The sequence below is a fragment of the Tyto alba genome, unplaced genomic scaffold (assembly GCF_018691265.1).
Source record: "Tyto alba isolate M040663 unplaced genomic scaffold, T.alba_DEE_v4.0 Super-Scaffold_20000042, whole genome shotgun sequence".
In the NCBI taxonomy this organism is placed as follows: domain Eukaryota; kingdom Metazoa; phylum Chordata; class Aves; order Strigiformes; family Tytonidae; genus Tyto; species Tyto alba.
This window is the reverse complement of record NW_024881293.1, coordinates 15,735,330-15,757,396: the sequence shown is the minus strand read 5'-3', so window position 1 is coordinate 15,757,396 and position 22,067 is coordinate 15,735,330. Positions and strand designations below refer to the sequence as shown.

Genomic DNA, 22,067 nt, shown 5'->3' with positions numbered 1-22,067 from the left:
ACTATACAGTATCTTTTTGTGGCCATCTAAAGCCTTGGTGCACCTACATTTTGAGCAGTGTGTGCAGATCTGGAGGTGGTAGTTAAGAGTCACAGAGAACAGCAAATATTGACCTTTGGGAAGGAGCAGCAGGCTTCCATAAACTGAAAGGGCTTTAATTCTTCTGCCTGGGGGAAAGGCCAGGTCAAGGCACCACCAAGTGTTACAGTCACAGCGTAGCAGCTGAATGGAGAAATACTGTCCTGTATATCCCGCAGGGCTGTAACCGTGTGGTACTAACGAAAGCAGTAATCAAGGATACGTTTAACTCTGGAGTGAACTTCTGGGTCCTGCAGCCACGGGAGGCCGCGGAGGCACACCAGCGTGCAGGGCCAGGCAAAACAGCACCGAGATCGGCGGGCAGCTGGCCCCGAAGGCCTCGGCCAGACGGCGGCAGGTGCTGGGGGCCCGCAGAAACACCGAGCCACAGCAACCGCCCGGGCGCGCAGCAACACCCGCGACCCCCGCCCGCGGGCGAGCGGCCGCCCCCGGCCCTCACCCCCGCGCATGCGCCGCGCCGCGCCCCGCCCCGCGGCAGGCGAGCCGCTTGCGCATGCGCGGTGCCGCCGCGGAGCGGCCGTCAATTGGAGCATGCGCTGCCCGGTGGGGCCTGGTGTAAGTGGAAACCGTCCGGTTGCGCGATGCATTGTGGGCGTGATTGAGGAAGTAAAATGGCGGACCTAGCGAACGAAGGTAGGCGGGCGCTAGCGGTGCGCAGCGGTGCCGGCCGCCGTCCCGGCGCCGCCGCGGCGCCGGCCTGAGCCTGGCCCTGCCATCCGCTCTCGGAGCGATCCGCTCCCGCGGGCGCGCCAGGCCGCGGGCCCGCCCGCAGAAGCGCCCCCGCCCCGCGGCCCCTCCGTGCCCCGGCCCCTCTGGGGCGAGCGACCGGACAAAGGGAGAGCCCGGCCGGCCCGGCGGGGCGGGTGCCCGCGCTGCGGTGGGGCCGGGGCCGGGCAGCGGGGCGGCGGCGTGTGGCAGGTGCTTCCCGCCGGGCGGGGGCCCCGGGCTGGCGGAGGCGGCGGCCGCCGGTGGGTCGGAGCTGCCGCGCTCCGTGCGCGCGGAAAGCGCGCCCTGCCGCCGGCGGGCGCCGCGGAGCCAGCCCCGCCGCCACCGGAGCGTGGCAGCGGGCGCTGCGCGTCTCCCGGGGCGGTGCTGAGGCACTCTGTGCCCCTCCCGCGTCCGGTTGCTTACTGGGCCCGTGGTCCACAACTTTAGGACTGTTGTAAATCCTTTCTTAACTTCCGCTCATGTGAATCCTTCCTCTAGCTGAGGGGCTGGTAGGGGTGGCAGTGTAAAATGGGATGAGGTATAATAATACATGTATTTTCTTAAACTGAAAACCTCTGAAGTAGAGAAATGGTAGTTTCATTTTTCTCTGAAGAGGGCTAGGAAAACATGGACTGCACTACCTTAGGATTTGGGTATTCTCTAAGGTTGTGTAGAATGTTTAAGTGACAGTGGGCATCAACAGTTTGTCTTTGGGAATGACCAACTTCCTTCAAAGTCTCTGCAAAACCAAGTTTGCCCTAGGTGTGTCTCTGTTTCTCATCATTTTTCTTGGCTAGTGAATGGAGGAGGGAAATGCCCCATCCTTAATGAAGGAGGTGAATGAAAGTGTGTGAGGCCTCATCTTTCAAGATTTTCTTACGTTTCAGCTCTGTGCCACTAGCAATTACGGTTCTGATATTAACATTAAACAGCAGGAAGCAAATATCTATTGTAGATGTAGCTTTTGAACATGAAGTCTACAAGCAGCTAACCACATAATTACATTTAAGTTATGTGACAAATCCTGTGATGCAGCGTGTCTTGGGCTATTGGCTCCCAAACTCGAGGTGAGGTGTCAGTGCCCAAAGAGGCATGATAAGTGGTCTCAAGAATGATATTAATTAGTCAAACGTGTAATGACTATTTGTGAGAAACTTAATGACAGCGTGTAAATACTGCTATTATAATGACTTTATAATAAACTTTGATGGTTTATTATATTCTTTTAGTACCAGAAGTTTGGGAATGTCTGTCTTAAGTCGTGCAAGACCTTCACTTTACCTCCCCATTCTAGTGGGAAACATTAAGCTCAATGGTAAATTCCAAGTTACCAATGTTTATTACATCTTTTGATGCTGACTTTTCTTGTGTTTCTACCCCTACCTCTGTATTTCTGCAGAAACGTGTAGACTGTCAGGGTGGGGGGAAGTGTGGTGCCATCCTTATTTTTTCATCTGATCTTTTTTCTCTGTTTTTTCTCTTTAGACCCTTTCTTGACTCCAGTGACTTCCCTCACCTGCTAATCTTTTTAGTTTGTGCTTACATCTCCTTCCAGAGGTGTCATCTTCATCCTTTGCTGTTCTGCTTCTTCTTGCAATAAAAATGTGATACAGTCTTCTATAATATTAAGCAAGATCAGCTTGATTCTGAACTATTGTCTTTTCTGCTCATTCTGATATCATTGGCTGCATTGTCTGATGTTAGTTTTCTTTCCTCTGGTTCCATTTGAAGTGTCTATACACCAGCACAAATACATGTACCTTCTGGAATTGGCATCCTTCTGCTGAAAGTCAGTGGATTCCATAGTCTTTCTACTTGCCTTGTTTGCTGTCTGTGATATGGAAATGCTGTTCTTGGGTGGATTTGATGTGTTTAAGAATGAGGAGAAAACAATCCATCTGTTTTATTTTTCCGTTACTGTACGTGAATGTTTTGCGAATGTTTTACTTCCTTGTACCTAGGTATTTTTACTCAAGTATATGACTACTTTGGTACTGATAATTCTTTAATCTTCTGCTTCGTATTCATCTTCTCTTGTTTGAAATATTTGAAAGCTAAATGTTCATGTTCACAAACCAACCATGGTTAAGACAAAGCTCTTAATATTCTTCAGTATTGATTGATCTGCACAACAGTGCTGTCTCAATTGTCCTTCACTGTGAGGTGTGGAGCTAATTATTCTTTGACACATAGTAGACATAAATACCTAGAAAGAGGTTTCAGGCGTTTGTAGATTTTTTTTTTTTTTTTTTTTTTTTTTTTGCTTAGTGTAATTGAACAATATCTTTTCTTGTCTGTTCATACAAGTGAAACTTGCTTAGACTCACCTGTTTGATTACTGCAACAAGCCTTCTGGCCTTGAAAAGTGCTGTAACCATTCTACCAATGTCCTTTAGCCTTCAGACTATTTTAATGGATGATCTTTCTGTGATGTGTTTCTTCAAAGCTACAAGCATTCCCTGTAATGTTCTCATGATTACCTCATTTTCTTCATTCTAATAGTTCCTTGAATTTTTTCCATCCATCTTTCCTTTTTCTCTAGTGAGTTAGTGGAACTGTATACCTGTCTCTTTAATGGTTTGATGACAAGCTGTATCTTGGCAGAAGGTTGTTGGATTAAGGGGGTACTCTACTGCAGAGAAGGGGGATGAAGGATGAGGTGGTCCAAGAGCCACTTGTCAAAGATGTTTGTACTGCGAAGTTTTCTAGGAAGAGGTCCTGGTCTTGGCATTGCCCCTTATCATGAGAGGAGAAGAGCTGGTAAGTGTGGAGCTGCCAAAGAGGAGAGAGTAACTTCTCCCCAGCTGTGTGAAGTTTGATTGACTTTGTCACAAAGATATAGTGACATTGTGGTAAAGGCTTTGGGGACTGGCATTGTGAGAAGCTTGATTATTGAAAACCAGCATTTTGGAGTGGTAGGCACAATTGTTATTATTACTATTGTATAAAGTAGTTATTGAATGGTATTAGGAATTTTCTCTGAAGCCTTTGGTATGGTGTTATTTGGTATTTTTGCTGTATCATGCCTTAAAACTGACACTTCACACGTGTGGCAGTGAAGTATCGTGGAGAACTAGAAAACTTCTTGCCAGGCATGTATATTCATATAAACCTGAATGTTTTTCTCATTAACGTGCTGTCAATACACAACTAGTAATTTGTCTGTGTATAACTTTGCTGCTGAAGCTGCTCTTTAGATGATAGGATCTCCTTGTGTTGAGAATAAATTACTTTATCACCTTTCAGTCTTTGAAAAGGTACAGGTTTTTCTCAGACCTAAAACTTGATGGCTTATTTCACATTTCCCTTTCAGGTGGTGCCTGCACCACCTGTGTTGGCAAACTCTCTCCTTAGACACCAAACCCAATTTATTTTGCTTTCTGAAATTGCTAAGCATACAGTTCATAATAGTAAGAAGCTTACTGTAACTGCCTTAAATGTACAGAAGATGAGAGAATCAAAGCAGTTCCTTTCAGAGTAAAAGTATCATTCCTTTGCCAGACTTGTATAATCCTCACATTGCTTCCATGCTGTTCCTGGGTTTTTTTCCTGTGTCAGTCGAATTCTACTTGCCTTATGGTAGCTGTTGGAGGGAGGAGGGTCTGTTGTTACTTTGAGGGGAACAGCTGGCATGCATCACTGTCCCTGATGTTTGTAGACCCTATGAGCAAGATTTTTTTTTTTTTTTTTCCCTGTGGTGATTTACTTCAGGTAAACTGTTGGACACAAAGTTAGGCTGAGTGATTTGGTTTGGTTGTTTGAGATGTCCTAATAATTCACACCCAAATGCCATAAAGTACTGTTTCATTTACAGTACAGAAATGCCTAAATACTTTAAGTTTTGTCAAAGTTTCTTAGAGTTCTTTATAAGTACTTTATTTACATTGCAAAGTAGTTGGGTTGCCTTGTCATTTTCTTCTTCTTGTCATATGAAAATAAGCTACTTTTTTCCATTTCTGACTTGTAACATTTGTTTTATGTGAAGCACCTGAGCTGAAATAGTAAAATAACCAAATGCAGAATGTAACGTACTTCATTTCCCAATCCCTTGTGTCACTAATAGAAATAACACGTGCTCTGCATACACAAAAGGTTTGTGCTTTAAATATGGTGTATGGAATTTTTGTTTCATCTTGAATAGATAAACAGCATTCTACCTTCCCATGTCAGCTGTGGAAGTACTATTTGGAATTAGCCTGCTTACTCATGCTATATGAGACCAAAAATATAAAGTGTTTAAAGGTGAATGAGAACATCGGTTGTTTTACTTCATAAAATGCAACTTACCAAATTTTGAAAATGAGGCAGAAGTATCTTTTTCCTGATATCAATTATATTCACTGTGACATCACTTGTGAAGTCTGGCTATAAATGATCCAGTCATGTTTCTTGTACTTTCCGACATGTTTTGGTTTCCAAGATTTGTGAAGACAACTGAGTAGGCTTAATAGTACTTACATTTTTCTGATAGCACATAGGGCATATCTTGATAGTTAATGACCTGACAGTGAAATATGTTAAAGGAATTTAGCCTGTGAAAGTCAACTCTTAAGGTTTTTGCAATTGTTCATGCAGGTTGAAATGTCTGAAACTTATGAGTAAACTGCAGGAAGGAGTTCTGTGGATTCAGTCATTTTTCAGACTTGTTTGATGGCCTACTACCATTCAGAAGAAACTGGGTGGTTTGTATGAGTCTCAGATTGGGGACTTACTGTCTCTGACAGTAATTACTGAAAAGTCTGCTTTCCGTCTTACATGCTTGGGCTTTCTCAGAGCACCTTTACTGAGACTGACTGTTGGAAAAGTGACATTGTTTCTGCATCTCCAACTTTGTTTTGCCTTGTTTCTGTCTGCTTGTCTGGAGAAAAGCCACGTCTGTTCCACAATTTTTAAGAACTCTGTGCTGTGTCTGTTAATCTCGTAGGTGAAAGAGAAGTTCTCATGTTCTTTAACGTGCATTATACCTGAAGTTTGAAGGTTGTGTGCTTTTTCGTTCCTTTATCCTCCTTTATTTTCAGTTGAACTTGATGACAGTTCTGTGGACCCAGCAGACCCATTTTACTATAGGTCATCCTTCAGACACCTTGGTGGAATGGAAGCATGCTTGCTCAGAGAACATGACTGTCCACATCTGATGTTGGCTAGTACAAATGACTAATTCTCATTTTGGAGTAGCACTTAAGCTGCCATACTCACCAGTTGGGGAAAAACCTCAACAGCTACCGAACATATGCATTTCTGTTCTACAAAAATAAAACCTGTTGTGGTGGTTCTTCAGTTGATAGGAAAACATGGTTTGTGTAAGTGCTTTTGTAGGAAAAATATTAAATACTAGAGAGCTCTTTATCTAGTACGTAAATGCATTCAAAAAATAGAACTAGGAATTGTAACTGGAAGCTGAAGCCAGACAGCTGAATGGGAAATTTGGCACTGGTGTTTTTAACCAAGTGAGGTAATGGATGATCAAGGGCAATAATACTTTGCTTTTAATATCTTAAATAATTGATGTTTTTGATGAAAAGGTTTCCCCAAAACAATAAGCCTCAGAAAAGTAATCAGTGTTTAATGAAGGTAGTCAGATTAGACAACCTAGTGATCCTTTCTTGCCTTGGGCTAGAATGGAGGAAACTTTTCAGCATTGTGGTTTTGTTACAGACTTTAGAAAGGACATGGTGAACAAGTGTTCCCCTGTAAAGAATGTGCCTGGCTAAGCACTGGTGTAGTTTCTGGCCATGGGTGCCTGCTGTCTTGTTGTCATTTCTACCATGCTGTCATGTCAGTTGGTCTCACAGCCAGCAGGAGTAATAGTGAGATTCCTAGGTCTTGAGTACTGGAGGACTGCATTGCTTCAGACGATAGAAACTCTCACATGTTGCAGAAGAGTGTTACCTTTTCCACCCTGACTAAGGGGACTGGTCATAGTTTGTTTCTCTAGATTCTTTTCCCAGACTCATTTGTTGTAGCTGGACACAATCTCAAATATTTGATTATTTTTTTTACTCAGTTTTCCTCTTTGGTTCTTCCATCTTGCAGTTTTTCTTTTCTGTGAGCTTTCTTCTGTTCCTGGCATCCCTGTTCTTTTTTTCACCCCAAGTATTCAGTTTTCAGTCACCAGATTCTCTTGTATCTTGTCCTGTTTGCATCAACTTCTTTGGCTCCCCATTATATTCTTTTGCCAGCTGTCCCATGTTTCCTCTGCACTTTGCATTGTTGTTGGATCTGCTTTTTTTTTTTTGTTTTGCTTTCTTCTCTCTCATTACTTGAATCCTTTATTAAGCACCAAATAGACAAGTAGTTCTTCTTTGTTTGGTTCTTTTTGTGGAATATGGTACAGACAGTCAAATCCTGTTTTGAACAGATCTGCAGAAGGGACGGACAGTAATACAGCATTTTATTGATTGCTTTGACAGTCTTGGATAAAAGTAGCTTGGTAGAATGCATGCTACTTTTTGCTGCAATTATAGTATTAATGAATACTAAAGTATACCAAACTTGGTATAGAGAAATGAACATCAGTTGGAAGTAAAGGGTTAAAAGCTTGGACCTCACACCAGTGGAGCCTCTCACAGGCAGGTTATACTGAGGCCAAGGGAATCAAAAGGGATCCCTGGCTTGTTTCAACAAACTGTTTTTGGGGACAGGTATAGCGGTTATAGCATCAACTTTGTTGATGACCAGTGTTATGTTATTTTTCATTTTTTAAATAGATTGTCTGAATTGCTCTCACTAATAAGAATTTTCAAGATTCAGCAGTATGTGAAGGATAGAAAAACTTAGAAAATAAAGGAAAAAAAGAGCAGGCAAAATGCTGTAGTAAGGAGCTTTATTTCACAATTAATTTTGCCTTTTGTGGAACAAGTTATGCTGGTCTTGCAAAATTGGTATTGATGTTTTTACTGGGTTATCCTTATGAGTTAGACCTACAGAAGGGTGGAAATAGAGTTTTCTACCCTTACAAATAAATGCATGGAGTTCTTGGAATAATTTCCATAATTGTTATGTGTTTGTCAGGTAAAGTTTCACTTTTTCAGCTAAACTGATCTCATAGCTGGCAGTTCCCAAATGGACAGTCTAATCCCCTTTTTCTTATATGCTGACTCAAGTGCTTTACTGATTCTGTAGCTGATTTATGGAGGATTTTGTGATACTGTCTTTTTTTAGGCATAAGGTAGTTCCTGATGTCTTTATAGGTCTTTTTTATGGTAGCCTTTCAAGTTCTAAATTAAAATTTTTTTAAATCTTTTTCTTTAATGTCTATTCCTGCTTCTAAGATTAAATAAGTGCAAAGGTCATTAAGGACAACGGAAAACACACTCATTCTAGAAATTAATTTTATTCTTGAAAACTAAATGTTGATGTGCTTATTTAGAAAATAGTGTCCTGCTAATGTTTGAGTAGGAACTTCAAGTAGGAAGCAGACGTGCTCTTAAGTTATGCGAAGAAGACTGGTTGCTCTGTGATAATATGCATGGAATATTTGGTTTAAATTGTAGACCTGAAAATGTTGAAGATTTATTAGTTTTTAAAAGGTTTTTATGATAATGAAATACAATTATAGTCAGGTGTCAGAGTTAAGTGACCTTAGTGGGGTGTGTGGTTGTGTACTGCAAAACTCCCTTTGTGTTAATTCATTGCTATGGGGAAGGAAAAGCCTTTGCCTGTAAAACTTATATGTGTTCAAAAAGTAAACTACTACAGCAAAAGGCCTGTTCCTCCTGATGGACTTCAGTAAAGTTACTGGTTTGAAATAGATCTGGAAGGAAAAGACAAATAGCTTTCAGATATCAGTTGTACTGTTGTTCTTAAAGCACTCCTTTTTCTGTTTGAAAATCAAGTTCTTATAATCATGTTACCATAAACTGGTGGAAACAGTTTGTGTAACTGAGAATTAACTGGATTAAGGATTGATTACTGGTCAAAGCATCCTAGAACAAAACGTTTTCATATTAGTCAGTAATGACTGTGGCTGGAACAAAACCAATGATTTCTCTTTTTACAGAAAAACCTGCCATTGCTCCACCTGTCTTTGTATTTCAGAAGGATAAAGCACAGAAGGTAAGGAGATGCTGATATAATTTTTTGTTTGTTTTGTTGCAGCCCTGTCTTATTCCATGGTGAGCAACTGTTTGTATTGTTTTGAAGTTGAAGATGGATAGTATAGCATTAATATTATTAATGGGCATATGGCAAAGAGTTATTGGAGGGTCAAAAGTGGGAAGATGTATGGTAGTGGCATGAAATGGGTAGCTCTTCAGACAGAAGATGGACAGCTTGAAAGGAGCAGATGTCAAAGGAGTGATGACTGTTTTCTCATGCAACTGCAAATATGACGTTTATTTTTCTGATAATAGAATTAAGACAAAGCGAAGAAAACCATGGTCTAGATTATTGATTTTCACCTCAGTATATTTAAGTGTATCTCATCTTTGGTTAGTAAGCCGTGAAGTGTCTAATTACCTTGCAAAATGGTAATCCTGTTCCTTCACCTGACCCTCTACCACTGCCATATGTTCCTGTCCCCTGCCTTCGAGTCTGCAGCAGCAGTTACACAATGTGCCATAGTCTGCTGGAAGGTGTTCTGCGGGTGAGTTTGTGTTGAACCGAGAGGGTGATACAACTCATCTTGTGACTGCAGGAGGAGTAGAGCTTGGGAGAGAAATGAGTTGAAGGAAGGAGCAGGACCTCCCCTTCAGCAGAAATTGCTATTAAATTGAAATAGATATTATGGAAAACCATGGCCATGTGGACAGAGTGCAGTATAGTTTTCATTCATTTTCACTTTGCAAGTGATGCACAAAATGTTATGGATGAATGCTAGGGTGTAGTTTTCTTTTTTTTTTTTTTTCCAAACAGCCTTTCAGTTTCTTATATTGTAAAAGTATTTTTATTAAAAGAAATTGATAAGAATCTCAATATATTGTGATATTTAATTCTGCCTGGTTAATAGTAAAAGCTACTTATGTTTGGGGGGAAAAAAAAAATAAATCAAAGCTAGCCTTGTTTCAGCTGAAGCTGGTGGGAACCAAGAGAAATGTACTCATGTACGCATGATTCACTTTTTTTGAATCACTGGATTGTTATATTATCTGTAAAATCAGAAAATCTTCACAAATGTTTGAATAGAAATATTGTACCATTTTGTAGTTGGTAGCTTTTCTTTGGTTTGGAACAAGTACCAGACTCAAGCTTTCCCATGGGTTTAGAAGGCATATTCCTCACCAGGGGCTTGAAATCTTTTGTCAGCTTGGAAAGGATTTAAAGCTGCTGTTCTTCTAATATTAGCTAATCAAATTAAATATATCTTAGATTAAATACTTCGGAGATGTTCCTTCCATCGCATTTTTTACAGTGACTGTTTACATGTACTTTAGAATGAAGGGAGCACTAGTGTTTCAGTATCAGTTTGGATCGTGTCGCTTCCTTCTAGGAAACGGCTCCCAATCACCTGCTGTTGCTCAGACAGTTCCTGAAGTCCCGGAGTTGCACTGTAATGAATTTTCTCCCCAGGTGTATTTTAAGCTGGCAGTGCTTCCACAGTTAGTGTGGAAGCAGTGATCATAGCGATGTGCAGCCCAGGTAGAGCGATGGTGGTCCTATGTCCTTTCTTTGCTGGGCTGGCCCTTCAGAGCAAAGCTGGCAGGTCTTGTACCTTCCAGTTCCTTCATGCTGTACCTTCTGCTTCTGCGCAGAGTGCATGCCTTCAGTGTTAGGCTGTGCAAGCTCCTATGTTGGGCTGTGGGACAAATCTGTCGTGCTCTGGTATGTCTCAAGAAAATATTTGTAAAAAAAAAAAAAAATCTTAATTTTTGTAAAAATACTTGTAAAAAAAAGGCTTAATGCCTTTTTAAGCTGGCAGAGATGATGCAGGATTCCAGGGGAGAGGGATCTGATTTAGTCTTCACAGCTGCCTCTGAGGATGCTGAGGGCTGTGGTGATGCTGAGTTAGGTAGCAGTGCGGAGGACACAGCCAGAAAGCCTTCCTGGTGGGGTGGAGAGATCCTGTGTCTCTAGGCCTGTGTGTGAGCCAAGCATCTTAAAGGCACAGAGGTTAGACGTAATTTAGAAATTGGTCTAAATGCAAAGTGGCGTTGCTTCTTGACACAGTCAGTATGGTGTGGAATAGATCTAGCTTGGCTGAAGAACAGGGATTGTTCCTTGAAGCAGATCATGAAGAGTCTACCAGTGGCATCTGTCACTTGGTTGCCAATTTCCAAAGTATAAGAGGTCTAGTAACAAACATAAATGCTTATGTTAAACTGTGTAACGTGTGGAGATGTACAATTTTCTTAAAAAGGGGCAGAGGCAGTGCTTAATAATAATTTTAGTAGCTTATATAATGTGTATTTGAGACTAGAGAAAAAGAGTGAGAGAATCGTCAGTGCTGTACTTGATGTTTTATTAAATTAAGGGCCAAAGCCTGTTTGCTTGTGCCAGTAGCTGTTTTTTGTAGTGCTGATGAAAAACTAATAGAGTCAGAATACAGTGCTGTCAGCCAAATGTAACAGCTGCTTCATATATGCTGTGTATATTAGAACCCTGCATTCAGGCCATCTGAGTGTCCCTTTAATCAACTTAATCAAGAAGAGGTGACTCCAGTTACACACTGATTGAGACCTTTCACTGTATTTTTGGAAAGACTAACACAGAGATGTTACAGTTAACGGTTAACTCCATATTCCATAAAAGGTGCCTGGTTAAGTGCATTGCCTGCCACAAAAGATTACTCTTATTAAAGTTAACAAGGAAAACCTATTAACAGGGGAGTTTTTCCTAGAGCAATGTTTTGAAGAAAATGCAAAAGTAACTTCAAAATAGTTGACAAACAACACACTTCTAAAATATGTAATTTCTCTATGTAAATTACTATTTCAGTTTAGCAAAATGTCTGTCCAGTCAGGTTGGCTTTCTTCTGAAGCTGTAAGTAAAGTGTTCATGGAGGCTTTTCAGCACCAACACAGCAATCTGACAGTAAACTGAGAGTGAGGAGAAGGCATTGCACAGTGTATTCAATTAACTGCCCATGATGATTGTTTAGATGTTTGCCTAGTGCTCTTCCACGTAAAACAGAACATCCTGACCAGAATTATTTTGTTTCAGTGTCTACAGGCCTTATCGGTATTAGGGCTGGGTTGATATTGTTCAGTGGTCTTAACTCACTTTTCTGGATCTAACCTTGTCTACTATTAAGTTAAAGAATATTATTTCTCTAGAAATCTCTACTAAAGTTTGTGCTTGTAAGGTGTCAGACATCTATTTCTTCATTAAAAGTTGGAAAATATTCAGCATGTTGTAGGGCAAAATGCATACTAGTCTGGAAGCTGATTTTGTTTTTTTAATTGATTGTTCTAGCTAAGGATGTATACAGTTTAGTAGAAAATCAGAACCTGCAGTTTGTCAAGATTATTTAGAGGGGCAAAAGGTGTTCAGAATGATGCCTCTTAATTTTACTTTCAGTAAAGAAGTTCTGGTTGTTTTCTTTCACTGTTAAAAAGACAGGATTAGTTAATCTGTTCTGATTTGCATTATAGATATCAATTAATGGTGGATGTAAAGTGAACTGTTTCCACATTTGTTGAGTCTCCATTTTCATTATTTTCATATCTTCTTAACTCTGAGAACTGGTTTTACAATGTGTGAAATATAGTCCTTGCAAATATCTGAATGATAGCATCCACATATCTTGTTTATACGCTGCTATTCATTTTTCTGACAAGCAGAGCTTCTAGTGCTGACACTAGTTGGAAAATTGCATCACCTTAGGAAGTCTCATAGCTGTTAAGATTTGAAAGTGACCTTGCTATGTTAAGCATAGAATATTGCTGTTACTCCATTATTTATCCCAATAACTTACACATGAGCTATACTGTGCTTTTCATAGCACTTTTTGAATTAAAGATTTCAATTGATACCACCTTTTCTGTGATTAATTCTTGTCACTTGTTAGATGTGCTTCTGCTCTGAAACTGATTTTAACTTCTGCCATAGAGTTGTCCTCAGCTCTAAACAGGTAAAGATTGTGAAAAGGTATACGGAGAGTAGTCTTTCTGGGCCATTGGATATGGGTGCTAGTTTGGGGAAAATAAGGGAGAGGGGCATAAATAGCACAACTTAAAATTGGGAGGAAAAAACTGATCCAAGAGTGTTTATGCAAGTCTTGTATTTGGTGGTTTTAGCATTGTGTTAATACTAGTTTTTATGTATTTCTTCATGTCTCTCCTTATTTCCTGCAATGCAGAGGAAGCCAGATCTCCAAGTAGACTTTTATGTGTTTGGTCTAGGTGTGTTGTTATTGTGCCTAATTAAATAGATGTTGTTTGATCTGGCTGAACAAGGTGAGTTTGTGTAGGTGGCTTCCTAAAGTTAATCTCTCCATTGATCTTTGCTGTAGTATTTAAGAGACAGGAAGAGATTTCTGCCACGTTCTCCCTAAAGCTGTACTTATAAAGAATGTTTCCTCTGAAGAAGAGGAGGCTCAAGGAGAGACACAAATCATCACAGACATAAAACATTACAGCAAAAAGGACCTGTTCTTCACCAGGTCCAAAGAACTTCGAACAAGAACTTAGATCAGAATTTATGAAGTTAAGAGATTAGAAAACACTTTCAATAGTGAGCATAACTGAAGACTAAAATGAATTTTAAGAACTTGCAGTTGCCCTCAGATGTATTTTTTGAGAACAGCTGTACAAACTTCTGTCTGGAGCAGTTTTGGTTTGACAAATCCTTGAGGCCTTTGTTGGTTTTGTCTTCCATGACTTAAACCACATAATATTTACAAAATTCTGAAACTTGCAGTAGCTTTTGATCCATTTAATATATTGATTTTTTTTTTTTTTTAATACAATTTTATGTATTGACCTGGGCAAGAAATTCTCATCTTGGCATCAGATTCTTCTGTATAAGTGGTGATGGGCAATAATTGTTATTTTTCAGTTTGTTTCTTTTCTGAGTCTTGAAACACATACTGTAGTTTTGCTTGGTATAGAAATCAGATTTATGCCAGAAGGTTACCTTGCTTATTCTACTTTTTTAAAATACTTGCCACACATTACTAAAATCTGATGCATATTTACTTAGCCTACTTTGAAATGCCCTAAATTGTATTGATAAAAATTACTTGTAAAATAATTTATTGTCATTTCCACTTCTAAGCACATGGCACAAGTATGTGTTGAATGTTCTTGCCTCTTACTGCATTAGAAGCAATTTTATCATCTGTAGCTAGAAGTCAGTGTAAATTGCCGGTAAGGCTCCTCTTTTTTTTTTTTTTTCCTTTTAAGTTCTCTGATTGCTTGTTGAACTCAGGCATGTGACCTACTGCTGTGATCCTCTGACAAGGGGTTCACCAGGTCTGGCTTTTTGTCTCCTTTACTTTTTTGAATCTGTTAACCTTTTGAACCTGCTAATACCCTAGTTTAATTTGCTGCCTTCCAGCCCTTGCTCTGTGGAAGTAACTGTGTTGCCATTCTATGTGGCACTCATGATTTCATACTTACATTCCTGCTCCTTTTCTCTCCAAATTCTGTGTATTATGGCTGAAGAAATAAGGTATTTAGCCATTTTTTATGTGGAAACACTTCAATACCCTCTTCCTATGCAGTGTTTTGCTTCTTATGGGCACTGAATCTTCTTAGTTGTCTTCATCCCCAGAGGCTGTCTGTCTGCAGTTTCCTAATCGTTCCGGGTTGCCTGCAGATCCCTGGTGATGGTTATCTCACCCTGAGGTTCATTCTGGCCGTTGACAAGGATGATCTCTCCAGTCCCTATTTCCTAGTACTGTTCTGGTTATAGCTTTCAGCATTTTCCCCACTGTGGTTTGTAGGGTCCTGTCCCCTTCCCTCTCCCCAGGCTTTCTTCAAAGGCTATGTAAGTAACAGCAGAGTCATCTCCATCACCTGCACAGCAGTTGGACTGGGTCTGTGATCGGTTCAGTCCTACTGCAGTCACCTCTTCTGTAGTGGTCTGGCTCTTCAGACCACTGGAGAAGTGGGAAGTCTTGCAGCTAGGAAGCCGAGCAAAGCTGCTTATGATGCTGGCTCTCTATTGATCACCAAGCAAAAAGCTTGAAGAATCTGGTAACTATTGGCCAGGTGATAGAGGTTGAAATGTTAAAACTGTTCTGCATGTTTCCTGAAAACTAGAAACCTGACTGGATCAGGGAGGCCCAAATTACCTTCCTTGCAGAGGGAGAGCTGCTGTATGCATGCTTGTCTGCATGTCCCCACTACCTGCTCAGTGCTGATGAACTGCATCTAGCCCTGTGGATGGCCAGAGAAGGTTTGGCAGGATTGAAGAGGTGTGTAGGGTTGTGAAGTATGTGGGGGAAGGAATTGGGGCAGCGGAGTGGGAGAACCAGAGGACACATGCAACGTAAACCATGAGAAAAGTCAGGTCTTCAGTGCTGCTGCTTGCATAATTGCTTTTGCGGTTAGTATGATGCAGGTAACTTGTGACTTAGTTATTGTACTTTTTTTATGGCTGTCTCTGCTTGAAGGGGAAGAAAACAGTTTGAGTGACATTTAGAATCTGTTAACTTTTGAAAGTGTGTCTTAGCATAAAAAAGGGGCTAGGAGTAATGTCAAGTGGAGGACTGAGGTGTTTACCCCTTGTCTTTATGTATGAATAATATACATACGTTGTAAGTGCTGTGGCCAATTCCAGATAGCCTTTTCGTGCTGTTCTTCTGAGCCAGAGGTAAGAATAGCAGAATGCTAGACGTGGTTTTATTTTTTTTGGTGACAGACAAAATGTTTCTTTAACTCTTTTCTCATTCTGTGGAGTTTTATGTTAGTGTTTGGATCTGTCAGTAGCAGCTTCATATTAAGACCAGAAAATTTTGAAAATACAAAAATCTAGCATCCCCAGCTCTATCTGACCTAATGTTATTCCTGTTAAATACATTTTGTCTATTTTGAGCCTTAATGATAGTAATTACTTGCAAGATTTAAAACTTGAGTAACTTCACTGAACTGAAATGAACCTGCTGATAAAATTACATGTATTGCTGTCTTTTAATAATTGCTTCTGTTTGAGGACAGGCCAAGTCATAGCTGAAGAACTTTGAGCCCTTAAGAATTAAAAGATGCTGCTTATTTTTGAGGTTGCTGTTTATTGTTATGCATGGACCTTGGGCAGTGATGAGCATTTTTAGTCTCTCTTCATTCTACTGAGTGTTTTCTGAGAGCAAGCCAAGGTTATGTGCTTCTGAGTGACATCTCCGCCTAACTGCTTGATTCTCCAGATACTTCACCATAAGACACCGGGAGGCTTGGCCCACAGATCTCAGCTGGGAGAACATCCTTGGCCTGCATATTATCCATGGACTATAATTTAGTCCTTTATCACAATACAGTTGTTCAGTCCCAAAGCCTTTAACTTTCTCATTCTTCAGATGTGTGCAGAATATGGTAATGCTTAATTTTTGTTCTACAAGTGGGGACCTGTGACATTAAATGATCTGAAGAAATGTACAGAGTCTGTGGCAGAAGTTCAGCAAATATCAAATCCCATTACTGTGCACTAGCTAGCCTATCACTCCCTCCTTGAAATAGATATGCAAACTTTTTAATTTATAGAAGAAAACATTGGTGTTGCTTTTCGGATAATTCAGTCATGTGAATATGAAAGGATTGTGTGTCTTGTGTGAACGTTATAAAATTCTCCACGGAAATTAATTATCAGCCCCACCTCCCTCAAATGTGGTCTGAAGAAGCAGTGAAGGACAGTTATTTACTGAAATTGTCTGTGTAATTCTTATGTCTGAATCTGGGGGTAAAAGCAAATAGCTGTCCTTTAGGCCTTGAGAGAAGGAGGAGTTAAACCTCAACAACCCCATGGTTGACAAAATGCTCTTCTGATGCGGACACTGACTTTTTGTAGCTAACATTCAAAAAAGTGCATTTGTTCCAACTGATGCTTTTTGTGGGGAGGGGAAGCTAATTCAGTCAGCAGGTTCTGTTATGTAGTTTGTGTATGTATTGATTGGCATCTCAGCAGCAAGCAATTCCTTCTGCCATACTATGAAAACAGTGGAATTTAAAATGGGATTAGCAGATCCTCTCACTAGGACGACTGCTCTCATGTTGCAGCCTTGCATTGAAGGGACGTTGTCTTTTCTGCTCCCAGTCCCCTGCAGAGCAAAAAGGTTTGTCGGATTCAGGCGAGGACCCCCAGGGAGAGGTTGAGTCCCCCCACCATGATCTGGGTCACAAAGAATCAGCTGGTGAGCGCGACTCTGAGCACCCTGCTCCCGCTGTTGCCTCAGTCAGTGCTACCCTGAGTCCCACTTCTGAAGCCCAGCTTGCTCCTATTCAACAAGAACTGGCAGGGGTAAGTGTGAACCTACCAAGTACTTCTGCTGCTGAGGGGCTTAAAGAAAAAAGTCCATTCCACTAGGAGAAATCTGTTACTGTTAACTTCAGGTAGTGCAGCTCACTATCTGTCTTTTGATTTCAATCATTAGTCCCCTCTAAGCCATTGTTCCCATTAGTAGAAATGAGAGCTGTTTGGAACTCCCTAGTGGGTGTAATTATACAAGACACGTCAAGGATTCATTTTAAACTTTAGGGTGTAAATGCTGTGTTTGCTAAGGATAAGACCTCCTCTCAGTGAGTGGGAAAATGGGTATATATGAGGGATTTGCTTCAAGCAGTTAGCAAAGGACAGTTTATTCCCTTCTAGCCAAAATGCTGCAGCTTCACAAAGTGAGCAGCTAATGCTGTGATTCCACTGGATATAAACAGGAGCTTGTCATGTCAACCTGTAATGTATTTAACAGATTAAAAGCAGCAGCAATGATGCTAAAACAGAATTTTGAATTTGGGTACTTTGAAAGAAAAAAATCAGTACTTTGACATAGGAAAAGCTGTCAGTGCTGTTATTTTAAGATTTTTCTACTGGTGGTGCAGTAAAATGTTTTTTGAAAGATTGGATGAATAAGTGACTGCTATAATACAGTCTTTCAGAGCAATTTTCAAAGTCTCCCTAATCTTTCCGGCTGGTGAACAGTGTTTTCTTGGTGCAGGTGAGTGTCACTCCTCATTGTGACCACACACTAGGCACATACTGATACATCTTTGCCTGTTAAGGCTGTTCCACACAATACCCACACCCTTTTCTTGCATTACATTTGTGGGGGGTTTTTTGTTGTTCTCTTGGGTTTTGTTTTTGTTTTTTCAGGAATGGGCCATTTCCAGTAAAACTAGTGTGAATGGTTTGTCATGACAAGGTACAAACAGCTGTAGGTTAAACACCTTTTGGTGTTGGGGCTGTTGCTTGCTGACCTGCTGCAGAAATTTTTCTGTTTCAGTTTTTATTAAGGATGAAGTTTTCAAGGGCTAGTATTTTAAAATAAAGCTCGTAAACATAGTCACAGAATTTTATGACAATTTTCTATCACTTGAAATTGCTGGTGTTACTAGAAGTGGTCAAGAGAACTGTATTAACCAGTCTTTCAGGAAAATTGCAGCAAGTGGTCATAATCTTAGACTTGTTCTGAAAGAGCAGAATTACCCTAGTTAACCTGGGTCTGAAAGAAATTTAAGAACCAAAAATGCTGTTCAGGAATGTATGCAGGAATTCTTGGCTGTACACAACAGTTACCTGTGCATCTTTGAACTTTACTCCATTCACTTAAACTTATGGAATAGTAGTATAGTGTTCAGTATAGGCATGTAACTGGCCTTCATATGCACTGGCAAGTATTCTTCAAATTATCCCAGTTTAAGAGCAAAACTGTCTCTTACCTTGAAGTATACATCTGATGCATCTTCAGAGTGATCCTACTGGTTTGCCAGAGCAGAAAGTTTCATGTAATCTTCCCAGGACCTTGGGAAAAGAGATGAATTAAGACTGAGTTCTGAAGGAGAGATTGCATGTTTCTTGTTTAATTGGTATTGTTTGTACACACAGAGACAGATATTTTTGCTAATATTAACATTAACATGGTGTGGCCAGAAATATGGCCTCTTGCAGAGCTGATTATAATGTCTTGACTTTCAGCTAATTCAAGTCAGCCTACAACAGCATGTAGCAGTGCCAGCAGGACTCCATTGTTTAAGAGGTTCTGGAACAGCTTTTAAGCAACGGCCATGGCAGTTCAATAATGCTTATATATGTGCAGAATGTCTAGATTGCAGACTTGCTGTATCATGCTCTGAATTCCTTTTATACAGGACTTTTTGCATCTTAAATGTATCTTTCAAAGATAAACACTGTAAGTGTGCTCTTACAGATTTCACCTAATTATGCTGATTTTTTTGCTTTACCTGAATTCTCTGTTTCTTTCCCTGTTTCTGCTCCTTTATTGTGAATAAACAAAAGTGACAAATTTGTTGAAGTTTAGATTCTTCTCTATTAGTTTGTCACAACTATGTGAGGCAGTAATGCGTGTAAAGCAGTGTTTGCACTTCAGTGTGGGATGGTTAATACCTTCATTTGCACTTCTTAAAAGTCTTTAAAAAAGTAATTTGGTTAATTGGAAACATGTCAGAATTGTAGGAGCCTCTGTTTAGAAATAATTGTAACTTTCCTGTAGCTGGATTTCTAAAAGTAGGATGAGGAGAGAGTAAGTGAAAGGTGGTTTACGTTCTTTAAATGAGGATTACATTTTAGGTTAGATTTTGATGTTACTGGTTTAAGTGTCTCTTCAATTTCTAATTTCAAAGAACTGAATGGAGAGTGGAGTCACCTTAATGGTTCCTTATAGTATGAGATGGTCCTGGCTTTCGTATCTGTTGTGTAGTATACTTGTGTAAAACATGTGTTGCTGTAAAGTACAGATTGAGTAGCCTGGAAAGAGAAGCCTGAAATGGAAAGGCTGGGACTGCTGTTTATTGTCACTAATTGTAATCTGATGTTTTTTCCAGTCTGTCAAGTAAACTGTTTGTCATGCATATATTCCCCCTATTTTTGTCTACTTTCCCCAGCTTCTCCTGAATAAGCAGCACTGGTAAGCAGCTTCTGGCTGCAGCAGTAACTTTATAGTATCTGTGTACCCCTGCCCCCCATGCCATCTACCTTTAACTCTGTCAGATTTGTCCAAAGGTATTGAGAGATACGGAGATCTTGGCAATGGATTCTTCTACAGTCTGTGGGTAGAGCCAGACTAGAGAGGAAAGGAAACATGTTGCTGCCTCAAGCATTTGATTTCTCACTGCAGGTTTTTCCCACATTGTTTGTCATCTGGGAAATCAGGCTTCATTGGATCGTGTGCATACAATTGTATTTTCCTAAAAACCTTTCTTCTAACAACAAAGGATTTAGGAATATTTTTCAAGATCTGTAAGAGTGATCATTGGTGAAAGCATTATTATAATGAAAAAACTTTAGATTTATCCAAGGTTGAGGAGACCTGGTAGGTGAATGCCTAAGTACTGGGGAGTGAATATTGACAACAATTTTTTAAATAAAAGCAAGGAAACAGTGGTGTGTGTTTCTTACTGGATGCTGAGTATAACAAAATTAAAAAGCAGTTCTCAGTAGTGTTGGTAACTCTTCAGGGGAGTAACTTGTGCATATTCTCATTCATTTGAAAGCAGAAAATTGAGCTTGGATATCTTAGATGCTCGGGCAGGAGTTTCAGTACTAAGGTAGACATAAATGAGGTTCTTTGGCCTGTCTGTTCCTGTGGGTCAACCTGAGGGATTATGACTTTTTACTTCACTGGCCTTTAAATTACTAAACCTGTGAAAGTTTTAAATCTGTTGTTGCGTTTTTCCTATAGGAGTTATTTGCAAGGTCTGTTCTGACTTCCCTAAACAATAACTGACAGTGTGAGCAGTGTGTGAATGGGTAGGGATGGGAGGTAGCATACCAAGTGGTCTACAGATTTAGATGCTTAAGTAGGAAAAAATACATTTGAGAGAAAGGGAAGTACTTTTTAAATTCTGTGCAGCATCTGCTTTGACTAGAATTGGCAGTGTCATTAACAGCTGTAACACTTGTCATAGGGACTCCTGCATGGCTTTGATCTCCTAAAATTCTTGGGCTAGGAGGCATGGAAGTAGCTCAGAGGGAGCAGATACTTATCTCTGCTTTGTTCTCAGTAGGTTACAGAGTTGGTTTTGGATGTTGATGGTCCTTGCCCACTAAATGTAGTGACAGTGTGTTTAGTTGTGCATGCATCAGCTAATGATGTGACAGTTTGAAGTTTGTGCTATGAAGGTTTGACTTGTTGTCTGTTACTCAAGCATTGAGAATACAGTACATATTAATAATGGCTTAAGTTTTTGAAGTTTAGGGGGAAATCCCTTCTTGATTTTTTTGAGGATTTTTGCACATAGAGATATGCAGTTCCATTCGTGCAAACTTTTTACCAAATGGTTTCCTTTTGCTTTCAGGATTTTTGCTAAAAATTGAAACAAATTGCTGGTATATGTGACAATACTTTCTGTGCTAAATAGAATTTTTTCTGACTTCAGATGCTGATTGCTGAAACAGGTAGATGACATAATGATTTTCCACTTTAGCCTTATCTTTTGGGAAACTAATGTATGTTGGCAAATGAGATACCTAATACAATCTTCTTCCGCTAGTGCGCAGTACTTGACCAGTTATGTAGGAAATACAGTATTAATGTGATTGGGCTGATAGATATCTGTGGATGGGGGGTGGGGTGTGTTCCAGAACTGTCAATAGCTTTTCTTTCCCTATACAAAAGGTTTAAAAAGTGCTTGACTAGGGTGCTAGTACGATAGTCATACTTTTCTATTAATGTGAAAGAAAACAGAAAACCTCTTAAACTTAATTGCATAGGCAAAATGCAGTATAAATGGGATTTTATTAGCATTGAGTGAAGTACTGATAGTCCAGGAGCATCTAGATTCTAAATATATCCAGTGCTACATAGTTTTGTTCTTTCTGGTATTTTTATATCCAAGTTGGGTTTTTCAGATGATAGTCCTGTGCAGCCTTAGCCAGTCCTGTTGTGTGTTGCCTGGTCCTTGTGTGTCTGCCTGTTGTCCTTGGCAAAGTACCACTAGCTGCAGTGGGGAAGGATGAGCTCTGGGGCTGCAGCAAGCTCTGCCCCTGAGCTGCCGTTCCTCCAAGTCAGCCAGGCTCTGAAGTGAGACTGTGCGAAGGGGCAAGAGTGGGCTGAGAGCTGGGAGAAGGTCCAGTACGTCAAGAGGTTTTGTAATGAGATGGAGGCACGAATGCTGCCCTGGTCACCTTCTGTAGTGAAAGGGATCCGTCATGGGATTGTTTTGCAGGAACAAGGGAAACTGTATCAGCTGAGGAACTGGCAGAGCAAGTAGGAGGAG

The 22,067-nt window shown here is 40.4% G+C and overlaps 1 protein-coding gene across 4 annotated transcripts in view; it reads left to right on the top strand.

Annotated features, from left to right (window-relative positions):
- Positions 1-624: 624 nt before the first annotated feature.
- The window catches only part of RANBP3 (RAN binding protein 3), a 48,107-nt gene continuing 26,664 nt past the window's right edge, over positions 625-22,067 (top strand). The window contains exons 1-3 of one of the 4 annotated variants that reach the window (XM_042794492.1): positions 625-732; positions 8,807-8,862; positions 16,933-17,136. In XM_042794492.1, the coding sequence (XP_042650426.1) occupies positions 711-732; positions 8,807-8,862; positions 16,933-17,136 (282 nt within the window). In that variant the 5' untranslated portion in view covers positions 625-710. Of the gene's footprint in view, positions 733-8,806; positions 8,863-16,196; positions 16,215-16,932; positions 17,137-22,067 lie in introns of those variants that run through there. The other 3 variants (XM_042794491.1, XM_042794494.1, XM_042794493.1) reach the window with 3 other exon arrangements.